The sequence below is a fragment of the Parasteatoda tepidariorum genome, chromosome 6, assembly GCF_982258835.1.
Source record: "Parasteatoda tepidariorum strain Cologne lab strain chromosome 6, Ptep-v5.0, whole genome shotgun sequence".
NCBI lineage: Eukaryota > Metazoa > Arthropoda > Arachnida > Araneae > Theridiidae > Parasteatoda > Parasteatoda tepidariorum.
The window spans coordinates 114,739,207-114,761,451 of record NC_141760.1 but is presented as its reverse complement, the minus strand read 5'-3'; the positions used below and the strand labels follow the sequence as shown (position 1 = coordinate 114,761,451).

General features: G+C 31.8%; 1 protein-coding gene across 1 annotated transcript in view; it reads right to left on the bottom strand.

Moving 5' to 3' along the window:
- Positions 1 to 289: 289 nt before the first annotated feature.
- LOC107456604 (cell adhesion molecule Dscam1) overlaps positions 290 to 22,245 on the bottom strand; it is a 62,911-nt gene continuing 40,955 nt past the window's right edge. The window contains exons 12-15 of the mRNA XM_016074513.4: positions 5,527 to 5,715; positions 4,917 to 5,066; positions 3,611 to 3,980; positions 290 to 377 (exon numbers count right to left, since the gene is read on the bottom strand). Coding sequence (XP_015929999.2) covers positions 326 to 377; positions 3,611 to 3,980; positions 4,917 to 5,066; positions 5,527 to 5,715 — 761 coding nt within the window. The 3' untranslated portion in view covers positions 290 to 325. The remainder of the gene's footprint in view (positions 378 to 3,610; positions 3,981 to 4,916; positions 5,067 to 5,526; positions 5,716 to 22,245) is intronic.

Sequence of the window (22,245 nt, the reverse complement as noted above, 5' to 3'; positions counted from 1 at the left end):
GATTCTTATTCCCAATCCAATAGAAACGTATTTCTATTGGTTGCTTCTTGTAACCGATCGACCAGTGATACATTTTCAGCAGACAGGTTAGTTAAGTGACGTAGACATCTCTATGAAGCACGGCACATGGAACATCTACATTTATAAATGGTGTAGACGCCATTCCATAGACATTGCAGTTCTGTCCGACTAGCGCAAAAAAGATTGCAGGCACTGTACAAATATCCCCTTCAGAAGACAGAGAGTTCTCTTCATCGTTTTCAGTTTATAAGATTGGTTTTCTTTCCTATTTCTTGGCATTCTAAATATCCAATGTGATCTGATGTCAGGAGGATTCATCCTCATCATCATCTTCTTCAGCTTCAACTTGTTTAGGCCTGGAAAGAAAAATATTGAATGTCTTCAGAATATATTTCATTTTATTTTATGAACAGCAGACCCAATTTTTGATGAATCCACCACCGGTGAACAGCAAACTCAATTATTTGGGTTTACGACTACTAATGCTCAACTCCGTAGTTTTGTAATTTCGAAGACAAGGGAACTCCTGGATCAAGTATTGGGAGAAATTTCCCTTTTGTGCAGGGCTTTTTGATGGAACTAACCCGCATTTGCCTTACATCGAGAAGAAAACCACGAAAACCTACTACGCTCAGTTTGATGGTAAGGGGACTCTAACCCATGATCCGTCTACTACTGAGAACATTTTAAGCCAGCATTGTGGTGAGGTGCGAACTGGGTGCGGAATTCGAATCGAAGAGTTATCGCTGAGATCGAACGATCGCTGAGATCGCTGAGATCGGGTCACCTCATTGGAAGGCGAACGCTCTGTCCTCTGAGCTACCACGGCTCATGGTGTGTGTTATACAAACAGCAGTTTTATCATTATAAAACAAATAGAAAAGTAAGAATTATTTTACTGAAATCAAATAAGCAGCAAATAAAACGGTAAACCCATGATCCTTCTACCACTGAGGATATTTTACACCAGCACGTCGTCAGCCAGCATATTTTACCTGTGGTCGGTGTAAGCCGGAAGCGGAATTAAAACTGATTGGTAATGAAATCAAGCTTGACGAAGACTCTGCATCTCGGGATGAGGAATTCGTAATAACCATCTGTCGCTGGGATTTGAACTTGACGATAGCTGGTTGACACGAATTCCGCATCCGGCTTGCATCGACCACAGTGCTGACGTGGAATATCCTCAGTGGTAGACGGATCATCGGTTAGAGTCCCCTTGCCGTTATTCTCGTGGTCTTTATCTCCACGTAACGCAACTGCTGGTTATTTCCATCAAAAAGCCCTCCACGAAGGCAAATTTCTCCCAATGCTTGATCCAGGAGTTCCTTTGTCTTTTGGATTGGGTTCAAAAGGACAATGCTATGAATTTGAAAGTTGTAATCGTAAACGCAAGAAATTGGTCCTGCTTTTTGACGACGCTGTTATTAAATAAAGTGAAAAAAATAATAATGTCTGCAAAAAAATGATATAAGTTCGAAATTTACGTAATTTTTAAAAATGAGGATATTATGAAGTTCATTAAACTAAATAGAATAAGATAGGAAGGGCAGCTATTAAAAATGAATTCAGAGCGAATTACATTGAGGGATTTTAAAACGACTCCCCTTCAATACCAACAAAAGACCAAGAGGATGACACTGCTTGGACTTTGGCATTCTGAAAGTGAAGAACTAGACATTAATTTATGGGAAAAGAGCAGATTGAGAAATGCTTCGAAGGAAGGCCCCCGAAAGGCTGCTATTCCAATGCTTATGATGATTTAAAAACATTTAATATTAAAAAAAATTGTATGGTATTATCTTTGGATAAACGAGATCAAATTTTACTCTGAAAAACTTTTTCCTTCGCCTTAGAAGTATCAAAGGTGAGGCGAATTACACAAAAGGTGAAATTAATTCTGAATTACTGATACCCAATTATCCAAATTGCGGTTGTCTCCAAAATTAGACAATTTTCAATAAAGAAATAGTAAAAAATTTAGACATTACGAAATTTAAAATAAGTAAAATGTTTAGAAAAAAAATGTTGTAAAGTAGAAATAGTAAAAAATTCAGACATTAAAAAATTTAAAATAAGCAAAATTTTAAGAAAAAAAAATTTACGGAAAAATTAAGTCTTACATTTTAAAGTGTATCACATTTTTTTATTTACCAAGAAGCATGTACACTTCAGTGGCGTTGGAAGGCCTCGAGTACCAGCTCTGAGGAGGTGTGCAAAAAGTTTAAGTTTTGTTATAATTAACTTAATTTTCTTCCCTTTCATTTTCAAATTACTCCAAATTTTGATTTAAGCCATATTAAATTTAACTATAATTTATCTACGAGTTTCAAATCTAGGGAGGGGTCGACCGATAGTTAATGTTTTGTTCTGCTTAATTAATATTTATTACTTCAATAAAAATGTGAAATAGTTTCTATAAATTTTAACCAGGACCCACGGGTTGGAATATTGTAAAGAAAAAAATCATTTATCAGAAAAAAATATTTTTATTTAGATAAAGTACATGTTTGTGTTTGACATTACCACTTAAAGTATCGTCTGCGCTAATTAACTTGGGCATTAACATATTTAAGGTCAGCTTTTGGAACCATTGAGACTGAATACGTGAAAATCCGATCAGTAGATTAAAAGTTGTTCAGGGTGTTTATCTTTTTTCCTTTTTTTTGCGCACTGAAGATAATGAGTAAAAGATCTAATTAATGAGTAAAATGTAGATACTAGATATTGAATTTTAAAAAAATACCAATTCTCATTCATACTCAATTTTTTAGAAAATAATAATCACTATCTGCTTTATTATAAACCTAATTGAATTTTCAAAAATAGATGCTTTCTTAATAAATTTTGATGGGATGACAGCTCTCATTGAATTAAATTCGAACAAATGATCCTCCCAGTAGAAATAAATGGCCCGGATAGTTTGGTTGGCAAGGCGCTTGACTCACGTTCGTGAGTACGGGAGTTCGAATGCAGCAGGGCGAGCACTCCCCGTGTATTAAAATGGTGACTGGTGCACGTTAAATCCGTCGGGTCATAAAGCCCTTCAAGTTCCCATACCTCTGGGGGTACTTAATTGGAGATGGATCGCTCGCTGGTTCAGGTCAAAATTACGATCTGTGGATGAATGGATTTTATTTTTATTTTATCCGTCGTTGAACAGCCGACCCAATTTTGGGGTTTACGACTTCTAATGGTCAGCTCAGTAGCCTTGTCATTTTGAACCAATCCAGAAGACAAGGAAACTCCTGGATCAGTACCCCCAGAGGTATTGGTTCGTTATGGGAACATGGAGGACTTTGCGACTCGACAGATTTAAAGTGCATCAGTCGCCATTTTAATACACGGGGAGTCTTCGACGGAGAGGATCGAACCCACTAACTCCTTGACATGGGCCCAGTGCCCTACCAACCAGGCTATCCTGGAATTTTATGAATGAATGGATGTATGAATGAGTCTGCCTTATAAACGGGTGCGGCAGATATCAATTTCTTGGCCATAGATGGCGCCACAAGAAAACAAGAACAAGCGCATTGCCTTAATGACCTATGACAACAACAAGAAGAGTAGAAATGACGATGAAACTTACTTAGTTGAAACCTTATCTTTGATGAGAGTTTTCATTTCCTCCACAACCGAATCATATCGAATATCTTCAGGTCCTCCACTGATGACGGCCTTGTTGAGGGGTGGGGTGGCCGGTGTCTCCACTGTGCTGCCATAGTTCTGGAGAGTGGAGTAAGAAGTCGGCAATGCAGCGGGAGAAGGTTCGGGAACTGGCTGGGGTTCTGGTTTTGGAAGGGTTGTAGTCGTCGCTCTGGAAGATCTCGGTTGCCTCGGCAAAGAAGAGGTTCTGGCAGGTACAGAGCGTGCCATTGTAGCGGATTGCCTTCGGAGAGTCGCGTCTAACCTCTGCAGAGTGGCAGCAGCATACAAAAAATCTCGATCCTCTATGAGCTCTGCAAATGACACAGTTTAATTAAACCCTGTTTTATTAGTTACAGGGTATCTGCTACATTTTAGATTTTCGAATTCATGACTTTCCAAGAACTTTTCATGACTTAACGAAGTTACTATTTTTTCCCGACAAAAACACAACGATAAATTAAAAAAAATATTGTAATAAAATTCATTGAAATGATGAAGGGTGAGTCGAAAGTATTGTTTAAATTTTTTGTTTTCCTTATTCTTTTAAAAGTTTTTTTTAAAAAAAACGTACATTTTATGCTGTCAATGTATGGCAAAGAAAAACTTGGTGATTCAACTGTTATTAAATGTAATATTCAATTCAAAAGAACATTCTCAGAACGTGGTAAAAAAAAAACGCGCATATGCGAATTTTTCGGATGCGCGATGTTTCGGATCGATGCGAATCAAAACCGAATTGGCCTTTTTTTCGCGGGTTATTCTACACGTATATTCTACAGGTATTCTGTATTGTCGTGTTATTCGACATATTCACATTCGTAGTTCCGAATTAACATAATTCGAATTTTTTCTATGTAACCTTTTTTTTTCTACGTCAACCATTCGTATATACAATTGTACAAAACACGTCTGCAGTCCCACAAATATCAAAACTCCCAAACAAATATTGGCAAACTTCGAATCAAAGCAGATTATTATAATTTTTTGTTTTGCTTTCGGCCGAATAAATACGTGATAAAAATAAAGGTATTGACGAATCCTGCTATGGCCGAGTTTACTCGGGATAATAAATATTTGCAATCTATACATACCCGAATTAACTCGGGATAATCAGGGAAGCGGTTAAGTGCCAAAGACTAAACCCTGAAGCCACGTAACAGTGCCTTGTGTTTCCCAGCTAACGATAAAAGTATGTATACAACTTCAAGGTACAGACTCATATCACAAACACGTAATTGAAGGCTCACCTGTGACTGTAGGTCTTGGATTTAGTTTATTGTGGCAGTAGCAGGCTATGAGAGGCATGATGAGAATGGCAATTCCCGAAAGGACAATTGGAAATATGAAATAGGCTTTCTGATAAACTGGCTCAGAAGAAGGCTCTTCTAAGGATGGATCTGGAAAAGACATCAAAGGAATTTCGAAACAATTTTCTTTTTTTGAAAAGTGTTATTATTCAACCTTGGTCAAATTATTAGACGCACTAAAATATTCTGTGTAAAATCTTAATTAATAAGTGATGCTATACAGCATTAACCGGTTTGCATTTGCTTACGCTCCTGTATCAATGGGTTATAATGCAATACGTTAAAAATAAATACAAATAGGAAGTATACAAAAAATCTCCCGAATAAAAACCTATTACATGTATGTTTAAATATGAAAGTATTGCCTATAAACTCGTGCAAAACATGCAATTATTTAAACACTACAGTGCGTCTAATAATTTTGTTTAGTTATTATAATACATTAATGTAATACCTGATATGACAATTATTCTATATTTATATAATATATAGTCTAATCTATTATTAAAGTAATGTGGCAGAGTCACGCATCATAGAAATAGAACGTTACCTGTTTGATCTGTTATGATTTTGATGGTTCCCGATGAGGCACTCTCTCCGAAACGATTGAGAGCGTTGACGAAGATTTCGTACTGTCTTCCTGGACTGAGACCCCCCACTGAATAGTTCTGATTAGGTAGCACCGATACATGGATCTTGTGGCGATCCCCATTCTGCTCCCTCACGTGGATGGCATACGCTGAAATAATGACACACTGTTATAGCAATTATTGCATTTCATAACCCAATTCCAATTTATCAATGATCAATCTCTAGAAAACAAATGAAATCCTGGATCAAAAATCGGAGGAAACAACACACACACACACACACACACACACACACACACACACACACACACACACACACACACACACACACACACACACACACACACACACACACACACACACACACACACACACACACACACACACACACACACACACACACACACACACACACACACACACACACACACACACACACACACACACACACACACACACACACACACACACACACACACACACACACACACACACACACACACACACACACACACACACACACACACACACACACACACACACACACACACACACACACACACACACACACACACACACACACACACACACACACACACACACACACACACACACACACACACACACACACACACACACACACACACACACACACACACACACACACACACACACACACACACACACACACACACACACACACACACACACACACACACACACACACACACACACACACACACACACACACACACACACACACACACACACACACACACACACACACACACACACACACACACACACACACACACACACACACACACACACACACACACACACACACACACACACACACACACACACACACACACACACACACACACACACACACACACACACACACACACACACACACACACACACACACACACACACACACACACACACACACACACACACACACACACACACACACACACACACACACACACACACACACACACACACACACACACACACACACACACACACACACACACACACACACACACACACACACACACACACACACACACACACACACACACACACACACACACACACACACACACACACACACACACACACACACACACACACACACACACACACACACACACACACACACACACACACACACACACACACACACACACACACACACACACACACACACACACACACACACACACACACACACACACACACACACACACACACACACACACACACACACACACACACACACACACACACACACACACACACACACACACACACACACACACACACACACACACACACACACACACACACACACACACACACACACACACACACACACACACACACACACACACACACACACACACACACACACACACACACACACACACACACACACACACACACACACACACACACACACACACACACACACACACACACACACACACACACACACACACACACACACACACACACACACACACACACACACACACACACACACACACACACACACACACACACACACACACACACACACACACACACACACACACACACACACACACACACACACACACACACACACACACACACACACACACACACACACACACACAGGTACGCAAGAGCCTGCAACCGGGGACGTGTGTGCCGGTACCCGCGACCGAGGACCTCCGTTAATAATGGGTGTATTTTGATAAAATTTGGGTATATATATTCTAATACATGGTTGATAATAGTTTTATGCTCAAATTTGAAATATTTTTATTTTTTCGAAGTAGGCAATTTTGCAAGGTAAGCGAGGACTTCCATACACAACATACACACTTTACACAGCTAATCGAGGACCTTCAGTAGAAAAAGTCGCATGGCATGCATTTTCACAGAATTACTCTGTTCCAAGTCATTTAAATTTTAAATCATTTAGTTAGGAGATGCTTATACTTTGTGTTTTACAATTTATTTGAATGTTATTGCAAAAAAATATATATATTTCGTGTTTAGATGCTGAATTTTTTTAAAACCTTTTTGGTCCTAGAAATATGACAACTCGAATGAAAATTAATAACTATATGGCAAAATAGAATCTATTTTATAGCTTTTAAAAATTAAATTTTCTTAAAATTTAATAAACATCCCTTCAATTCTCAAATACCATACTTTTTCATTATTTTGCTTATGTTAGGGCACTAAACTCGGTCGCACATTAAAGCTCATCCAGATTCAGATCAATAAAAATAAACTTATTTGGGAAGTAAAGGCGGTCGGTGCGCGCAATGCAGACTACAATGACAGTACCATTCCTATAAAACTGGAGTTCCTTGCGCATCACGGATATTTTGTTCTCATGATTTATAGTTTTTTTAAAATTTGTTTATTTAATTTGTTAATTTTTTTAAAATTTGTTTATGCTTGTCATTTTTTTAAATATTTAGTTAAGAAGTGTGTTAAATTTTTTATTGATGAAACTTATAACATGTCCATAACTAAAGTTGTTTTCAACTGCAAAGTAGCGAATGAAGAAAGGGGAATGCTTAAAGTATCAAAATCAAGGAAACTCTTAAATATTCTATTAGTTTCTTTTCCGAAAGCTAAATGTGTGAATGTAAACCTCTTAAAATCTAAGATTTTTGTAAATCAGCAACCAAGGTGTTACTGCAAACATATAGAACAGCGAAATTATTTCTAATAAGAAGAGCAATGAACAAAAACTATTTATACATTCATTCAAATGTGTATTTCTACTATACACCCCGGCAACCGCGGACTTCTACTATACACCCCGGCAACCGCGGACTCCTGCAATACACGCCGGCAACTGAGGACTTTAAAAATGCATGTTTTAAAAATACAGGAACAAATTTAATGCGATCAATCACAGTGCTATTCTAACCGAACAAATGCTGTATGAGAGCCAAAAATTCTCAGATTAAATAAAAAAATGATTTTTTTTAAAAAATCCTTTCTCTGTGATTAGTCATTAATTGTGTTATTTTTCTGCTCTGAATCCCGAAACGAATACAACATATTTCCAACAACAGGTAGACAAATAGATTATACCATCTGGCTTGTCAAGAGAGGTTTCTTTTAAATACTCTCGCACAGAATCCGCTTCGAAAACCTATTGTATAGATCCCTTTTAAAAAGTAAATGTACGTTTTAAAAGCAATGAAAATCAATGTTGAACGAATGAACCAGAAGTTAAAAAACTAAATATAAATAAATGATATTTTCAGGCATATTTTCGAATTTTCTAAGAATTGTTTAAAAAAATTTGAAGTAAATTCAGACTAATATATAACAATTCTAAAATCAGATATTTCAGCAACGTGCATTGAGTTGGCTAACAAGGTATTTCGGAGGGACACTATTAAGAAAATTTCAGTAGATCTCATAATTAGCTAAATATACTTTGCGAGAAACACTAAATTTACTTTTTTTTATCATGCTTGAGTTAGAACAATTTAGATTCTGATTTAGAAATTTAAGTCGAAATCAGCATTTAATTAATATTTATGATGTATTCATCCATAATGAATTTAAACCTAAAATTGAAATTTTTCATGGATGATCCAGTTATTTCAATTTATTTTAAAAACTACATTCATTAACGGTTGACTCAGTGATTAAATTACAACTTTCTAGCAATGTGATTAGAACATTCTAGTTAGTTTTTAACTATTATCTAAGTTCATTGCGACTAAACTTAGTGAATTTATTTAGCGGAATTAGTTATAAAAATAGGTTCGAGAAAATTTGCGGCCTCCCAAATTCGTTCGAAGATTTACATTAAGTCTTTCTATTTATTTATTTTCAAATTGATTCAAATTTAAACCGATCGCATATTCTTTGATTAGTTCAATCACAGATTCACTCCCTTGCCCAGTACGAGCCACTGACCCCTCTCCAATTCAGAAATACATTGATTTCGTCACAGATTTATAGTCGTATTGCAAATTTACCGGTCCTTCTAATCATTCATTAATTCATTTCCTATATTCCTAAATTATAGTAATTAGTTTATTTGTTCTTATTGATCACTCACTTACTAATACAAAATGCCTCTTGTTAAATAACTTTCGACTGAAAGATATTAAATGGTGTTATATTAGGGAATCAAGGATCATTAGAAATCAATATTGTTAATATACATCATACACATACCTAGAAACTTTTGAGATTTTTTCACATGAGACAATATAATTTTTAATCTAAATATTGATTATTAACCGAATTCAAAATGAGAAAGAACTTTTGAAGCCCGAAATACTCCAAGAGTATACGCACTAAAGAGTATGTATTCATATGAATACAATATGTAATAAGAGTCTAACGTATAAAAAACCCATCCTTTGTGATTTTGGGCTACTAGAGAGAGAAAATTTTGATACCGTGGGTAGTGAAGAAAGAATCACGCGATTTACATCCTTAAGGGATTAAAAACAATATAATAGAAGATATAACTAATTTGATAGTTCAATAGTTTGTTGTTTTTCAACTTTAGAGAATCACATACCAATTTTTTGTAAACATTTCTAAAATTGTATTATTAAATTATCCAAAATTTAAAAATTATTTTAATAATCATCATGTAACTATAATTATTTTCATCTTATTAGTCAGTGTAATATATAGATAGCAAAAAACTCCCGATGAACACGAAAATTTAAAATTTTAGCTATTTATTACATTGCAGCAAGATCTTACCACTCCAGGTTTCCAGGTTTTTTTAGCAATAGTATGCGAACAAATATTAAATGAAAAAGATTGAAGGATTAATATTAAATAAATTAAAATAAAAATATGAAATAAAACAATAAATTTTGTTAATACTAAATTCATTCAAGAATTTCATTTAGGAATGCCAGCATAACAAAAGAATATTAAAAGGAAGATACTCATACTCATACTCGTGAAACAAAAGCATGCTAAAGAATAAAATCTTAACAATGTTAAAGACTAATAAAAAACATTACATTTTCTTTTCTTCTGCTGAGAGCATTCTGAGATATTAAAATCTGAGTCTGAGTAATATAAAAAAGGAGTTTAATAATATCCAAAAATCAAAGTGGGAATATATTTACTAGCCGCAAAAACTGATTGTTGTGCTGGACTATTCTGCATTGCATCATTTGGTATAATGGAGTTGATTTGTTTATTAGCTTCTTTTGTTATCTAATTTTTTCTTTTCTTGGAATAATATTGTTGCAGTTAGCAAAACAACCTACCCCTTTCTTATACACAATTATAAGTCAAAAATTATGAAACACAAAATTTACGTCATTCTAAATACCCATAGATCTAAATTCTAAGCGTCATTCTAAAAACACCTTACCGTTCACTACAAAAATCGCTAAACTTTCACGCTTCTAAGTCGTATAGTTTTTGAGAGCAAAACATAGAGTAACAAAATGTTGAACATCCAAAACAGAAGCGTTGATTGAGATATTTATTATTTTTTTCCTCCAATGCACCATATTAGGTGAGCCAATGTTGCTCCCATAGTAAGGACAGATAGCACAGAAAATGAAAAAAACATCCTTGCCTTGTCCGGTATTCGAACCCAAAACCTTTCCGATGTAAGGAAGATGTTTTAACCCTTTGAAATAATTGTTTTTCAATATAATTGTTCCTTAATATAATTGTTTCCAACTGCATCAAAGGGTTAAGAAATAATTGTTTCTTAACCCTTTGATCCAGATGGATCATCGGTGTCTCTTATGTATATATATTTTTAACTCTTTAATTACGATCAAAAATATATTTTGGTATTTTTTAAGTGTAAAAAACAGTTTAATAGTTTATATTTGGTTAAAAATATAAAATCCAAAAAATGTGGCCTGACATTTTTTTTTTTTTTATTCATGTTCAAAAATGTATGGATTATTAATTCTGTAAAGTAAAAAAAAGTTCTACGACGGCTAACTTTTTAGCTTAGATCTAATGACTTTAATTCAATATAACTGGTGTTTTATGTTGTTTTTTATTTCCAAAAATTATTAAAAGGCACGATATTATAATAATTTATTTTGTCCTAAATTAATACAAAATAATGAAAAAAGTATGAAATAAATAAGTCCGGCTCAAAAGAAAGACCTGGTTATCTTATTGTAGCTTAAAATGTGATAATTTCGTTGAGGGAAAAGTTTTAGCATTTTAATTGATGTATTAGGATTTTCAAATTTTCTTCACATGCTTTACATTATATAAACGTTTCTACTTTTTTAACAGTAGCTGCTAAATAGTTCCTGATTATTGGAATGTAAAAACATTATTATTTGAAGTTTTGCTTCCTAAGAACACGAAATTCGTGCCTTTATACATGCTCTAAAGTTTGGTTGTAAGGATAAATTTCTGTGTGATTATTTGCAACTTTTTTTTTTAGAAATGTTGAATTATTTTAATTAAAAATGATTTTTATTCAAAATAAAATGAAAGTTTTAAGACTTTTCATTCGAGAATTCAAATTTAGAGAAAAAAATACTAAATTTCATTTTGTGCATTGCCTTGCATATAGTGGAAAATTTTTTTTAATTACTTCGTAAGGGTCTATATTTTATTTCACTGTGAAAAAAATTTGATGTCCTTATAAATAAAACACTATATATAAGATAAGATAAGATATAAGTAAAAGAAAAAAAAGATATTTTAGGAAATAAGATAACTAAAGCAACGTTTCCTTTTCCTTTCCTTGCCTTGCCTCCTGTTGTCTCCCTATAATTGCAATTTTTAATTGTTTTTTTTTATTTCTTATGCTTTATAATTAGCCATTTCTCTCACTGTCTTATATAAGTCTACAAAATATAGATGAGGACGTTTTTCATTTTTAACTAGTATTTTTTTAAATTATTCTAGTGCGCAGTATAGAAAAAGTAACTAGATAATAACTAGATAAAAAATAACTAATAATGATAACTAGAAAAACATAATAGTTTCGCTTAAAAATTATCTTTGAAAGGGTCTCGGATATTTAAAAAATTGTAGAAATAGTTGGGAAGTTTGGCGCTTCTAGAATTTTAATAATAATAAAATAAATTATAATAAAAAATCGAAACATTGATAAATACGTACTGGCATTTTTATTTATAATTTTAAAGGTGTCGAAGCATTATTCATTAACAATTAGAATATTCAGTGTAAGGGAAAGTGTTTACTGTTTGCATTTATGACAGAAAGGTCACTGTCCTTATATTATTTATCAGCTTGACCCTTCTCTTTGACGGTTCATTTAGAAAAGAGAGGGAAGTCTCCCTCCCCCCCTGCTTTGGGGCAAAGAAAGGTTGGTGCCGGATGGACATGGATGGACCCTACCTAATTCCTGAAAAGATGATTCGGAGAAATTCCCGCGCTTTCTGCATTCCAGCTCTTTTTGTAGAAATAGAACACGTGTACTGTACCCTTTGGAAATTCCTTTTCGAGAGACTTTCATATTACTTAAAACTGTGAATAAACATATATTTTCTTATTTGATGGAAAATTAGGAAAATCACTCTTTACACTTATATTTGTTTACTCGAATGCATTACTTTAACACAGCAATGAGAACAAAAATAAGAAAAGAAACAACAAATTCCAGCTCATGTAACAAATAGACATTTAAATTCCAACTTCAAAAATACATTAATAAAATGCCAATTTAACTTCTTCAAAAATAAATTGAATTATTGAAATGACTTAAAATTGAATTGTTAAAACTACAATTAGGAACGCTCAAACTCAGTCAACATAATTAAGCAAAAAGTTATCATTTTTACTTCATTCTATACTAAAAATTTGTAAACTTATTAAATCAATCTAGATAGGATATTAATGTAAGGCAGAATACTGCTCTCATTGAATTGGTTAAGCACAAGTTTTTCACAACGCAAGAAATAATAGGTGCTAACATGCTCCTTGCAATTCTTTTTATTATTTATTTATTTAAAAATTTTTTATTTATAATTAATTTTTTTATTGATTTACTTATATATTTATTTTACATATGCTCGCATTGAAGTTGAAGGAACTGCAAAAAGAAAAAAAAATGCAGGGGCAGCATGTGCATTTTTAGGGGGCATAAATTTGTATTTTTCAAGAAATATATTTGAGTGGTTAAATATTGACCAATGCCTCTGAAAATATCAGCAACAGTAGATTTTATTAAAAAAAAATTGGATCTTTGAACTTATAATTAATTTGAAAATTGAAGTAATAATTTTTAAAAAAATAACAATAATAATTTTAGCAGATTCTTAAGCTTTGAAAAGGAAATCATAGATAATTCTACAAGATATAATTTTAAAAGTACGGAGTATAAATAACGAAGCTCATTTAGATTTGCATACTTTTCATCGAATTGAAATGTTTAGTCTAATTAAATGTAAATTATTTGATTTGAAAGTATTTAGACGCGACTGATCAGAGTATATAATTATTTTTCACATTTTTATAATTCTGAAAATTGTGTCACGCATAATCTTTTCCCCTACTGATTGTGACACTTTTCCCCAATAGGCTTGCCACTCTTGAACTGCATTGTAGCAGAATAAATAAATTCTTTTTAAGAATTAAAGAAACATAACTTTAAGTATTGTGGATCACATTTTAGCTGGCTGAATTTAAAGCTTGATGAGAAAAAGCTGAAAGGGGTTACGCTGCACCGAACGTCTAATAAAAAATCATATTAAGTAAAATAAAAGAAAAGACCATAGAAATATTTTGAACTTTATTTACGGAAGTCCTTCAGGGTACAAATGCTATCTTCGTGGGAGCGATTAAAATTTCAGTGAGTTACAATTCAAATAAGTTTCAAACTATTGTGGAAGTTTACACGTTGTTTCTACAAAATTTTTGCGTTTCACATGAAAGTTTCCTTGTTTAAAAACTAGTCGTTTTTATATAATCATGTTCATGATTTAGGAAGTTTTAATTCTTAACAGTTTAACTGGAATGAATAAAAATAGTAGTTTCAAGAATAAATATTACGATTAAAAAATTATTTTACAGTATTTAGTATAAGTTGTAATGCTTCAACATATATTTTAGGAAATCTCCAGATTAAAATTTTTTGTATGTTAAAAAGATAGGGGGAAAATGATTACGATAAAATTAGAAACTATTATTATATTGTATTAACACAGGTTGGAAATAACAGAAAAACCAATTATGCGATAAATTATTAAGAATTGTAAATATGCGTAAATACTTTGACATTAAGTTGATAGAAAAACACTTTATTTTTTATTTTTTTTCTTATAAGAAGTACGCATAGTTTATTGTTTCGTTATACATAAGTTGAAAATAATTTTTAGATTAAAAAAAGGCAAGTTAGAACGTTACATCGAAAAATAATAATAATATTAGAGCAACATTCTCATAATATTTTTGCGGTGTTTCTGAAATTCAATATTTCAGAAAATAATTCTTGCATTCCTTAATTGTTAACAAATACTATACTTCACGCATATTAAAATATTAGTAGAAGTCTTACTTTAAAATTAAACTTCTTTGATGCTTATAGCTATCAAGTAGCTTTGATGCTTATAGCTATTCTACGTTTTTAAAAATTAGCAAAAATATGGCTTGTACATGTTTTATTGCTACAAATGTGTGTAGCAGAGCAACAACAATGTAACACTTTTTTGTAAAAAAAAAAAAAAATTAAAAAAAAAAAAAAGAAGGAAGAAGAAAAGAGAAAAAACAGCTTTTACTGGGCTACTATGGACTATGGCTGATATGCAAAGTTATACTGTCTAAAACGGAAATAAGAAAAGTAAAAAAAAAAAAAAAAAAAAATGTTATTTAAAAAGTCACTTGGCTTTCAAACATAGTTTGAAAAAAAAAATGGATTTGTATTCCAGAAAAAACCCATTTACAAAGATTTTGTGGGGTAACTTCAGGTATTTGTTAGGTTTTTAAGAATTTTTTAAAACATTTTTTTTAACTAATTGAGTTTTTTTTATTCTTTAAATATGTCTCTTAAAATAAGTCTTGCTACATTAGTAAATAAATCGGAATAATTTAACTGTGTTAATTTAGCTATATTAAATAAAATCATTTCTAACTGTACATAACAAGATTTACAGTCGGGGAAATAGTATTTAAAATATAATTTTTATAAACTTTTGAACTCAAATTATTGAATTCCTTGATTCAATTTGCAAAAATCATAACTAACTGCACTTTTTTTTATATAAAACTGTCCTGCACTAAACATTAAATTTGTTCACCCCATTTATCTTATTAAAATTTTTTGAAGAAATTTTTCGAAGTTTGCGTTTTTTGTGAAAATCCTCCTGAGTCTTACTTGTATGATAGAAATTTTGGCATCTTTTAGTTTTAGTAGAGAAATGAAATTTAGGAAAGCAATTTTTTATCACTCAAAAACGATTCAGCCGATTTCACTCAAAATTTCGTATTTTATGAATAACAACAACGTACTTTGAAAATGATGTACAAATTTGTATACCTCATGATTTAAACAATATTTGACCGTTAGTAATAGTGTGCAAAGATATTAAATAGTTCATGAGATATGGCATACTATGCAGAAAAGGAAATTAACATCAAAGGACTTAAATTTTCGTTCGCTCTCTACATAAACTATTGTGACCATACGTAATCTAATTATCATACTGGTTTTTAGCCTCATGAAATATTGTGAATGCATAATAGTACGTGACACTGTACATTTAACAGTTTGAAATCAAATACGCGGTGTCGAAAACACAAATCCATTGCTAGAAGGTTTCTAGGGGCTGACGCAGATGCTACATCGCGACCCAAGCGGCAACGATTGTCAGAGGTATAATAATATTGATAATAAAGTAGGAATCCAACAGAAATTCAAACCAAACCAAAGATCTTGCTTTAAACAAGCAATGATTTTTCTGAGTAGTGATGGAATTACCGTAAGTTTCGTAACGTGAGCACTGCTTAGATCTTAGAAGACATGCCAACGCATATGCAGAAAGACATGCCATTGCTTGTCTCATCATCAGATTCTGAGCACGACTTAATGCCCATTTCCTTAGCATTTGGTTTCTCATCGTGCATGTGAAAATTATTAGAAACTGCTTCAAGAAAAACTTCTTGCTTGTTACAATAGGATATTCGCATGCAGTAAGAATGGCCCCTTAAATATGAAACTTCGGATAAAATCTTAAACAGGAAAATGATAATTTAATTTAAGCTTAGCATTTTCAAACTTCATCCAAAATGAGTCCATATTTTCTCTTCCAATGATAGAATCATAGTTTAATTTCATTTCGAACAGCCCTTGCGCGTGACTGTTGACGCAGTACCTGCGTCAGACTCTAAGAAGTATCTAGTTAGGATTGTATTTCCAATTAGAGTTAACCAACCAGGTTATTATTTCTTCTAGTTTTGAATTACTTTGTATAATTTCAAAATGAGTTATTGTTTTTATTTTCATGAAGTCATCTGACCGTAACTCTTTCAAAACGTGATTTATCACTCTATTAAAGTACATTAAATTGTATGAAGAATGGATGTACTATATTGCCGATAAAAAATATAAAATGTTCCAATAATGTGTAAGGAAAAGAAAATTACAAATGAATTTTATATTGCGTATTTTTCATTTAAGATAAGAGGATGTCGATGAAATAATGTATCAATCCATAAGGTCGTAATGGATCAATCCATAAGTAAAGTAAGACCGGGTTAGTAATTTTTCAAATTTATTTATTTATAATTTTTAAATAGGCGTATTTTAGGAAAATTACCTAATTTTTTATCTCAAGTGTCTGTTTAGTATCAGGTTTTCATTTTAAGGTCTTTAAAATGAAGAAATTCGGAGCAGACACCTCTGAAGCAGACTTTCTTTTCAAACGAGCTTAGCTTTTAAAATTTTATTGTGTATAAAATGTTCAGACAAATATAAAACAGTCGACTAATTAACGAAGAAATTTCCATACAAAATTATTTTTTAACGCATCACACTAACATCGCAACATTACATCACCCTAATTTAATGTAAATCTAAAATCCAAGATTTTTAATAATAAATAAAGTTAATAAATAATGAAGGATAAAAAAAATCAGAAAACTGGTTCTGTAATATTGTTTAATTTAAATTTCTCCTTAGTAGCAATTTTTTATTAACCTTCGTAAACCGTGTTGTTACGGCAGGATGACTATGGTCCAGAAATATTTAAAAAATGCTGTTGTTTAAAATTTCACCAATTTCAATTCCACTTTCAAAATAAGATTTTAACAATTTTAACATACATATTTGATTTACGACTATTTTTTTATTTTATTTATTAAAATAAAAAATTTTGTTTCGTTTAATATTTTCTTTCACTTTGTAAAATTTTCCAGACTCTTGCAATCCTGTGATAACTTCAAGCGCACATTGCGCAAAATGAAATTGCGAATTCTCTGAATAACTTCGGGCTAGTGGTTAAAATTTTATGTGCTAGGATTATTCAGTATTGAGAGCTAGTTAAGCATAGACTATATTTTAAGTTTTGAAATTAGATACAAAAACTTACTTTCTCTGAATAAGTATACCCTTTCTTAAATCGGATTTCTGATGAATTTCTGAAGATATGGAGGATATTCTTAGCTGACCAGCGTCATCAGAAAACTAAATAAAACTTTTGCTAAAATTTTAAAAAATGTGCATTTGAGAACCCAATGATTAACCTTTGCAATTAAATAATCTGAGAACAGAAGCCCCTCGTCGAGAGTGTCTGAAAAAGATGTATATATTTTTGAAACAATTGAAAAGGTAAAAGGATAAATTTTAGAATGTTCTTTTAAAAAAATTTTCTACCAGTTTAGTTTTTTTGAGGACGCTGGTCACCTTGTAGCCACTATGGAAAATATGGCCCTCATAATTTAAGTAGGAATGCAATCTTTAACGCTAATTTTTTTTTACGTGTCTTGTTATATCTCGAGAAGTTTTTAAGCTATTCGAAAAGTTTTTACACACATTCATAAAAATCTTTATTCGAAGATAATTTCAAGTAATTATGAGTACCTAAATGCTCGATGAATCTTATTTTGTGTCATATATTTGAATTAAAAAGTAAATTAAATTAGATTTTAATTTTAAAGTTTTTTGCAAAATTTGAAAAAAAAATATTAAAAATTAACTTTAAGTATGCTTTTCATGCTAAAGCATTGAGACGAAAATAAAAATAATAATGTCAAATAAACTGAAAATAATGAAATATTAATAATAAAATAAACAAATAATATAAAAATAATATTATAAATTATAAAAGCATTAAAAAACTGGTCTCCAAAAGCCTTCTTGGCATTTGTTTGGAAACAATTCTTAGGGGGTCGGGAGTCAAGAACCAGTTTTACTCTCCCCTCAACTAGGAGGAGGAGGGAGTGTTACTTCCGCGTCATTGTAAATAGTCTGAGAAAAAAATAATAGAGAAAAGAGGATACCCTTTTAATACCCGCTAAACATTTTTATTTGGTAAAATATGCATGGAATACGTAGAGTTTGTTTGAAATGCATAATTATCAAAATGATAATATTATATCTAATAAAAAGAGATAAACTGAAAACTGTCGAGATCTGTACTTGGGTGTTAATAAAACATGAGTTCTTTAGCGAAAATTACTTGAATGTTTCTCATCTAGTTTTTATGATATATTTTAATTTTTATAAGTTGTTTTACTTATTCTTCTGCTTTATGAAGTATTTAAATTAAACACTTTTTAACCCAACTCTTCAGAGTTGTTTTGAAAATTAAAAGAATCAAACAAAAAGAGTGAATAAATTAATTAAATAACTACGATAGTTGCTTAATTAAGTAAACACGTAGTTGTTGACATGGAATGATTGAATAAAAATGGTTTTTAAATGGTTGCAAAATAAGTAATGAAAAATTCTTTAACTTGTACAAAGAATTTTGTTTTATTTGAAAACTATATAGGAGATAGTATCAGTGGTTCTTACTTCTTCTATGTTGCGAATTATATGATGCGTTTAAATTTTTGTAATAAAAATAAAATTAAAAAAATTATATTAAAAGAGAATTTTTAATTTTCTGTTTTAGGGTTAAATATCAAAATAGTGTACTCGTAATGTTCGGCTTTTTCCTAATGAAACGAAGCAATGTGTTATAAAAAAGTAATAAAAAGAATAATTTACTTTATTATTTTTTTAAAAAAAGATACGTAATGTGCGAATTCATTATGGACAATGTAGCTAGTTCATGACTTATTTAAAAACTTGAAAAAGATAGCTCTTAGAAAAACGCGTTTGAATTAGAATATTATAGCATCTGACATAAGAGTAAAATAGAACATCTCTCATCAAATTGATAGTTTTTAATGAAGAGATAAGCTCACCAACTAAATATCTTAAAACTATTAATAAAATTAAAAAAAAAAGAGCATATCATTCGTAGGTCGAAAATTTCATGTGTAGTAATTTTTTGTTAAAGATTGTTATTAATTAAAGATTGTGATTAATTTTTTGTTAATATTTTTTTGAAACATAAAATATTTACCACTAAAATATATTGGTTTCATGCTTTCACTTATTATGTATTAGATAAAACTAAGTATTCAATAGGTCATTCAAAGATATAAGGGATCACTCAGTAATTATTGATTCATGGAATTGGAATTATGGAATTTGAGTCAAATTGTTTTTATTTTATGTTCATTGAATTCTAGATGGAAAGTTTCTGATAAAAAATGGGAGTCCAATCATATTATATGATGATTATCGTTGATTTCAATTTTCTGACTATGCAAAGTTATTCTCGGTTATGTTAAATTATTAAAGTAGAATGGAACATAAGGACAGAAATTTTTTTTCGCAGTCCTTTGTAATTTTATATTATGTTATTTTTAGTATAATTGTACAGATATATTTTGTAACGGAGAAGTAAAGCCTTATCATCTGTGACATAATAATAATATAACTTTTTTCTTGCCTCATTCTACGGAATTCAAGCGTTTGTGGTAATTTTAAAACTCAAGCTACATCGTAGAAAGGATACAGTATCTACATAAACCACTTTTTTTGCTGAAACATGTGGACCACTGCACTGCCGCGTTGCGTGAGGTAACCAGGGTCCTCAGAAAACTAAAAACTGGTAGCAACATTTTTAAAAGAGCATTCGAGAACTCACCTCTTTAGCTTTCTAATTATTTAAAAAAAATATTAGAGAATCTCTGCGAAGTACTTCTATTCTCCGCATATTTAATTTTATGTATTTATTTTGAAATGTAAGAACCAGTTTTTAGTTTTCTGAGAGTGCAGGCCAGCTTAGCATAGCAGATGCATTCATGCCTACTACTTAAAAACGATCGTAGAGAAAGACTTTGCTGAGTGGTAGCAAAAGGATAATAAAATTAGGAGATCAGTTGTGGGACAGGGGATAGAGCACTTGCCTCCCAATGAGGCGAACCAGTTTCAAATTCCGGCAATGGCTGGTTGATTCGAATTTTGCACCCGGCTCGCGCTGACCACAGTGTTGAGGTAAAATATCCTCGGTGATAGACAAATCATTGGTTAATGTCCCTCTTCAATCAGGCTTACAGGGGGAGTTTTTCTTGATATTCTTCTTCATGTAACGCAAATCTAGTTTCATTAAAAAGTCCCCCACGAAGTCAAATTTCTCCCAATACTTGATCCATGAGTTCCTTAGTTCTTCTTCTGCTAACTCTGATTTAAAACGAATTTTCAACTTTAGCAAAAAGACGCAAATGTATTAAGTGATCCTATAATAATGTTGAAAAATGTTATCAATTGACGAAATAAATCTGTCTTTGCTTCGTAATTTCAAGATTTCGAATAATTTAAAGTTAAGCTATTGCTCAATCAATTTCTTCGGATATACTCATACCATTCTTTTGAAAATACTTATGCAATATTTCCTTTTCTTATTTATACTATTCCTTTTCTTAGACGTACTCTTACCATTGTTTTTGGTACATTTAGTCCTATTTTGTAAATTTTTTTGTTGCTATAATTGAACAATTTATTTCATTAGTTTTGTCCTCGTATTGGATTCATTCGTTAATTCCTTCCGGTAGCATTTCGTCGGAAAATATTGATCAATAATATTGATTGCGGTCAAAATTTTTCATGATTTTTAAAATTCGGTTGTTACTTGAAAAAAAGAAGAAAAATAACAATAATAATTTTAAGTTGGATTGCAGTTAAATTTGTTGTTAACTATTCCTATTTAAAGCTTTTCAGGAAAATTTCAACTACATTATTTAAATATCAGTTATTGGAATATTTTAAAGTTATTTAAATTATTAAGCATGATACCAGATTTGAAAAGAAAAATTTGAATTAATTTATACTTCGGTTCGTTTAGTAATAATATATAAATATGCTACATATGCTACATTTATTTTCATATAACAAACAGAAGGAGGAAAGTAAAGATATCCTATTGGAGAGAAGTGAGATTGGAGTTAAGATATCCTAAGAGGAAAGTAATATTCTTAGTAAATTAGTGTGTTTCTATTCAAAAGCTATTTGTAGCCCAGTCCATATCTAACTTTCATTTCTCACTTTTTAAGTATAATGATTAAAAACAGTAGTAATTAATTTTTTGGAAGGTTGAGGTACACCAGGATAACTCGGAATAACATTGCAATCCACTGTCATGACCATATATGGCAACGTTACT